Source organism: Mustelus asterias, unplaced genomic scaffold, assembly GCF_964213995.1.
Source record: "Mustelus asterias unplaced genomic scaffold, sMusAst1.hap1.1 HAP1_SCAFFOLD_1924, whole genome shotgun sequence".
Taxonomy (NCBI): domain Eukaryota; kingdom Metazoa; phylum Chordata; class Chondrichthyes; order Carcharhiniformes; family Triakidae; genus Mustelus; species Mustelus asterias.
In genome coordinates, this window is record NW_027591869.1 from 63,560 (window position 1) to 70,249 (window position 6,690).

General features: G+C 58.0%; 1 protein-coding gene across 1 annotated transcript in view; it reads right to left on the bottom strand.

The window, feature by feature from the left end:
- LOC144489015 (RING finger protein 112-like) overlaps nucleotides 1–6,058 on the bottom strand; it is a 51,058-nt gene extending 45,000 nt beyond the window's left edge. The window contains exons 1-3 of the mRNA XM_078206963.1: nucleotides 5,938–6,058; nucleotides 5,277–5,407; nucleotides 220–273 (exon numbers count right to left, since the gene is read on the bottom strand). Of these exons, the coding sequence (XP_078063089.1) occupies nucleotides 220–273; nucleotides 5,277–5,407; nucleotides 5,938–6,025 (273 nt within the window). The 5' untranslated portion in view covers nucleotides 6,026–6,058. The remainder of the gene's footprint in view (nucleotides 1–219; nucleotides 274–5,276; nucleotides 5,408–5,937) is intronic.
- Between the last annotated feature and the right edge of the window lie 632 nt (nucleotides 6,059–6,690).

Genomic DNA, 6,690 nt, shown 5'->3' on the forward strand with positions numbered 1-6,690 from the left:
ACACTGACTGGTGTCTCTCAGTCCCCTCTCTCTCTCGGGGAGATATCTGTACACTGACTGGTGTCTCTCAGTCCCCTCTCTCTCTCTCAGGGAGATATCTGTACACTGACTGGTGTCTCTCAGTCCTCTCTCTCTCTCAGGGGGATATCTGTACACTGACTGGTGTCTCTCAGTCCCCTCCCTCTCCGGTATTGACAGATTACATTGTGAAAGACTCACCTGGTTGGACGTTTCTATCTCAACTGAATATTTTTCAATGGTTTCCTTGAACAGCTGGGGGAATAAGAGTGAGAGGTTAGGTTGGGTGATTCGCAAGGGAACCAGAGTTTTGTATATGGAAAAGAACGAACCACTGAAAGTTTGGAACCTCGGATCGAAAGCCAGGGGCCGAGATTGATATATAAATGTACATTCATGCTCCCGATATCAGATATCTCCAGCTTCCACCCTAAACACGTTAAAGAAGCCATCCCCTACGGACAAACCCTCCGAATACACAGGATCTGCTCGGATGAGGAGGATCGCTACAGACACCTCCAGACGCTGAAAGATGCCCTCATAAGAACAGGATATGGTGCTCGACTCATCGATCTACAGTTCCGACGCGCCACAGCGAAAAACCGCACCGACCTCCTCAGAAGACAAACACGGGACAAGGTGGACAGAGTACCCTTCGTTGTCCAGTGCTTCCCCGGAGCGGAGAAGCTACGACATCTCCTCCAGAGCCTTCAACATGTCATTGATGAAGACAAACATCTCGCCAAGGCCATCCCCACACCCCCACTTCTTGCCTTCAAACAACCTCAAACAGACCATTGTCCGCAGCAAACTACCCAGCCTTCAGGAGAACAGTGACCACGACACCACACAACCCTGCCACACCAACCTCTGCAAGATGTGCTGGATCATCGACACGGATGCCATCATCTCACGTGAGAACACCATCCACCAGGTACACGGTACATACTCTTGCAACTCGGCCAACGTTGTCTACCTGATACGCTGCAGGAAAGGATGTCCCGAGGCATGGTACATTGGGGAGACCATGCAGACGCTACGACAACGGATGAATGAACACCGCTCGACAATCACCAGGCAAGACTGTTCTCTTCCTGTGGGGGAGCACTTCAGCGGTCACGGGCATTCAGCCTCTGATCTTCGGGTAAGTGTTCTCCAAGGCGGCCTTCGCGACACACGACAACGCAGAGTCGCTGAGCAGAAACTGATAGCCAAGTTCCGCACACATGAGGACGGCCTAAACCGGGATATTGGGTTCATGTCACACTGTCTGTAACCCCCACGACTTGCCTGGACTTGCAAAATCTCACTAACTGTCCTGTCTGGAGACAATACACATCTCTTCAACCTGTGCTTAACCCTCTCTCCACTCACATTGTCTGTACCTTTAAGACGTGATTACCTGTAAAGACTCGCATTCCAACCATTATTCTGTAAATTGAGTTTGTGTCTTTATTTGTGAACAGAATTCCCACTCACCTGACGAAGGAGCAGCGCTCCGAAAGCTTGTGTGGCTTTTGCTACCAAATAAACCTGTTGGACTTTAACCTGGTGTTGTGAGACCTCCTACCAGATATCAGTGCGCAGGGAATAGCTCGAAAACTTGGGGGTGACACAAAATCTTGAAGTGTTGCAAACCGTACGGAGGACAGGATAGAACATCAAACTGTCCCGATATTGTGCTGTTAAGAGCTGTATTAAAGCATGTTTCTCTGCAGCATGTTGCGAATGGTCCCTGGCGTGTTGTTGGTGCCGTGCTGTCTGGAGCTGGAGACTGCAGCAGTATCATTGATGCCCATATTTTTTCATCTCAACTAATGCAGGGTTCTGTTGCTTCACTGTTCCCCGGAGATTGCAGAGGGAGGCGCACAGATCACTAACAACCCATCCTGGTCCCTCCATTCCGACACTGTAGTGAAAAACACACGCTCACTCACACACTCACACACTCGCTCGCACGCTCACACACGCGCGCACACTCTCTCACGCGCGCACACTCTCTCACGCGCGCACACTCTCTCACGCGCGCACACTCTCTCACGCGCGCACACTCTCTCACGCGCGCACACTCTCTCACGCGCGCACACTCTCTCACGCGCGCACACTCTCTCACGCGCGCACACTCTCTCACGCGCGCACACTCTCTCACGCGCGCACACTCTCTCACGCGCGCACACTCTCTCACGCGCGCACACTCTCTCACGCGCGCACACTCTCTCACGCGCGCACACTCTCTCACGCGCGCACACTCTCTCACGCGCGCACACTCTCTCACGCGCGCACACTCTCTCACGCGCGCACACTCTCTCACGCGCGCACACTCTCTCACGCGCGCACACTCTCTCACGCGCGCACACTCTCTCACGCGCGCACACTCTCTCACGCGCGCACACTCTCTCACGCGCGCACACTCTCTCACGCGCGCACACTCTCTCACGCGCGCACACTCTCTCACGCGCGCACACTCTCTCACGCGCGCACACTCTCTCACGCGCGCACACTCTCTCACGCGCGCACACTCTCTCACGCGCGCACACTCTCTCACGCGCGCACACTCTCTCACGCGCGCACACTCTCTCACGCGCGCACACTCTCTCACGCGCGCACACTCTCTCACGCGCGCACACTCTCTCACGCGCGCACACTCTCTCACGCGCGCACACTCTCTCACGCGCGCACACTCTCTCACGCGCGCACACTCTCTCACGCGCGCACACTCTCTCACGCGCGCACACTCTCTCACGCGCGCACACTCTCTCACGCGCGCACACTCTCTCACGCGCGCACACTCTCTCACGCGCGCACACTCTCTCACGCGCGCACACTCTCTCACGCGCGCACACTCTCTCACGCGCGCACACTCTCTCACGCGCGCACACTCTCTCACGCGCGCACACTCTCTCACGCGCGCACACTCTCTCACGCGCGCACACTCTCTCACGCGCGCACACTCTCTCACGCGCGCACACTCTCTCACGCGCGCACACTCTCTCACGCGCGCACACTCTCTCACGCGCGCACACTCTCTCACGCGCGCACACTCTCTCACGCGCGCACACTCTCTCACGCGCGCACACTCTCTCACGCGCGCACACTCTCTCACGCGCGCACACTCTCTCACGCGCGCACACTCTCTCACGCGCGCACACTCTCTCACGCGCGCACACTCTCTCACGCGCGCACACTCTCTCACGCGCGCACACTCTCTCACGCGCGCACACTCTCTCACGCGCGCACACTCTCTCACGCGCGCACACTCTCTCACGCGCGCACACTCTCTCACGCGCGCACACTCTCTCACGCGCGCACACTCTCTCACGCGCGCACACTCTCTCACGCGCGCACACTCTCTCACGCGCGCACACTCTCTCACGCGCGCACACTCTCTCACGCGCGCACACTCTCTCACGCGCGCACACTCTCTCACGCGCGCACACTCTCTCACGCGCGCACACTCTCTCACGCGCGCACACTCTCTCACGCGCGCACACTCTCTCACGCGCGCACACTCTCTCACGCGCGCACACTCTCTCACGCGCGCACACTCTCTCACGCGCGCACACTCTCTCACGCGCGCACACTCTCTCACGCGCGCACACTCTCTCACGCGCGCACACTCTCTCACGCGCGCACACTCTCTCACGCGCGCACACTCTCTCACGCGCGCACACTCTCTCACGCGCGCACACTCTCTCACGCGCGCACACTCTCTCACGCGCGCACACTCTCTCACGCGCGCACACTCTCTCACGCGCGCACACTCTCTCACGCGCGCACACTCTCTCACGCGCGCACACTCTCTCACGCGCGCACACTCTCTCACGCGCGCACACTCTCTCACGCGCGCACACTCTCTCACGCGCGCACACTCTCTCACGCGCGCACACTCTCTCACGCGCGCACACTCTCTCACGCGCGCACACTCTCTCACGCGCGCACACTCTCTCACGCGCGCACACTCTCTCACGCGCGCACACTCTCTCACGCGCGCACACTCTCTCACGCGCGCACACTCTCTCACGCGCGCACACTCTCTCACGCGCGCACACTCTCTCACGCGCGCACACTCTCTCACGCGCGCACACTCTCTCACGCGCGCACACTCTCTCACGCGCGCACACTCTCTCACGCGCGCACACTCTCTCACGCGCGCACACTCTCTCACGCGCGCACACTCTCTCACGCGCGCACACTCTCTCACGCGCGCACACTCTCTCACGCGCGCACACTCTCTCACGCGCGCACACTCTCTCACGCGCGCACACTCTCTCACGCGCGCACACTCTCTCACGCGCGCACACTCTCTCACGCGCGCACACTCTCTCACGCGCGCACACTCTCTCACGCGCGCACACTCTCTCACGCGCGCACACTCTCTCACGCGCGCACACTCTCTCACGCGCGCACACTCTCTCACGCGCGCACACTCTCTCACGCGCGCACACTCTCTCACGCGCGCACACTCTCTCACGCGCGCACACTCTCTCACGCGCGCACACTCTCTCACGCGCGCACACTCTCTCACGCGCGCACACTCTCTCACGCGCGCACACTCTCTCACGCGCGCACACTCTCTCACGCGCGCACACTCTCTCACGCGCGCACACTCTCTCACGCGCGCACACTCTCTCACGCGCGCACACTCTCTCACGCGCGCACACTCTCTCACGCGCGCACACTCTCTCACGCGCGCACACTCTCTCACGCGCGCACACTCTCTCACGCGCGCACACTCTCTCACGCGCGCACACTCTCTCACGCGCGCACACTCTCTCACGCGCGCACACTCTCTCACGCGCGCACACTCTCTCACGCGCGCACACTCTCTCACGCGCGCACACTCTCTCACGCGCGCACACTCTCTCACGCGCGCACACTCTCTCACGCGCGCACACTCTCTCACGCGCGCACACTCTCTCACGCGCGCACACTCTCTCACGCGCGCACACTCTCTCACGCGCGCACACTCTCTCACGCGCGCACACTCTCTCACGCGCGCACACTCTCTCACGCGCGCACACTCTCTCACGCGCGCACACTCTCTCTCGCGCACACTCTCTCTCTCGCACACTCTCTCTCTCGCACACTCTCTCTCTCGCACACTCTCTCTCTCGCACACTCTCTCTCTCGCACACTCTCTCTCTCGCACACTCTCACTCTCGCACACTCTCACTCTCTCTCTCACACACTCTCACTCTCTCTCTCACACACTCACACAGAAATCAGATGTGGCCAGAAGAGGCAGTGGAGATTTTTACCTTAATATGATCAAACAGCTGGGAGCCAGTCAGTACCGTACCATTGGAGTCTCTGCGTGGACAACGCGACAGAGATTGCAGGACCGAACTCAAATAAATCCTCAGAAAATCCCTGAAATCTTCATCCATATCTGTGAGAGAAACAGCAAGTTTCTGTACTCAACTCCCTTTCACAGTGCGTTAGATACACTGTCCTTTCCCCCTCTGGGACCGGGTGTCACAGTGCGTTAGATACACTGTCCTTTCCCCCTCTGGGGCCGGGTGTCACAGTGCGTTAGATACACTGTCCTTTCCCCCTCTGGGACCGGGTGTCACAGTGCGTTAGATACACTGTCCTTTCCCCCTCTGGGACCGGGTGTCACAGTGCGTTAGATACACTGTCCTTTCCCCCTCTGGGACCGGGTGTCACAGTGCGTTAGATACACTGTCCTTTCCCCCTCTGGGACCGGGTGTCACAGTGCGTTAGATACACTGTCCTTTCCCCCCACTGGGACTGGGTGTCACAGTGCATTAGATACACTGTCCTTTCCCCCCTCTGGGACCGGGTGTCACAGTGCGTTAGATACACTGTCCTTTCCCCCTCTGGGACCGGGTGTCACAGTGCGTTAGATACACTGTCCTTTCCCCCTCTGGGACTGGGTGTGTGGGTTTATTAATGTACCTCTGACTTGTCCTGTGGTACTGAGGGCAATTTTCTTCCCAGGGAATGGCAGGAGGAAGCATAACGACTTCGAAAGCAGCGCCTCCATGTGTGGCAGACATTTCGCGTTGGATTTGAGAAGTTTCTGAGGAGGGAGAAATATGATCAACACGTCAGTTTGGCTGTTGGTCTGATAACCACCCCCACAATGCCCCTGTATCTCAGCGCGACATTACCCCATAGCCAAGCTGCACTGCCATCTTGCTCTGAGAAACCGACCTCCGGGCAGTCCCTACATTGTGAAGGGAAATCCAGCCAACTGCCTGCGCTGTTTGCCGTGAAGCCGATGGCAGCAGAGGGAATTTGGCCCCTCATCCTTGCTACCGAACGCTGCAATTTTCCTCCACCTGGTTTGGTCTGATTTTTTTCGACACCATCTCATTCAAATCTCATAGGTTCTTGGTCGCTGAGGGGCCGCTGTAAATCGACTGGACCGAATTCAAACACAAAGAGGTTGTCTTTGTCAAGACGTCCGCTTGACTGTTTGAAACAAACGTTTCAGTCTGGGACTCTGTGTGCGCTTTCCATTTTAAACCTCCAAGCGCTCTAACAAATGGCTGCTTCGAAAGGAGTCGCGCAAAGTTTTTTTTTCTTGAAATGTTTTGCAATTCGTTACACCGTTCTCAGAATCAGATTCCAACTTCACAAACTCAACTCTGCGACGTTATGATGCGTGTGCCGAAGGTGTGAACATTCTGGAAACCCTTCCTCGTG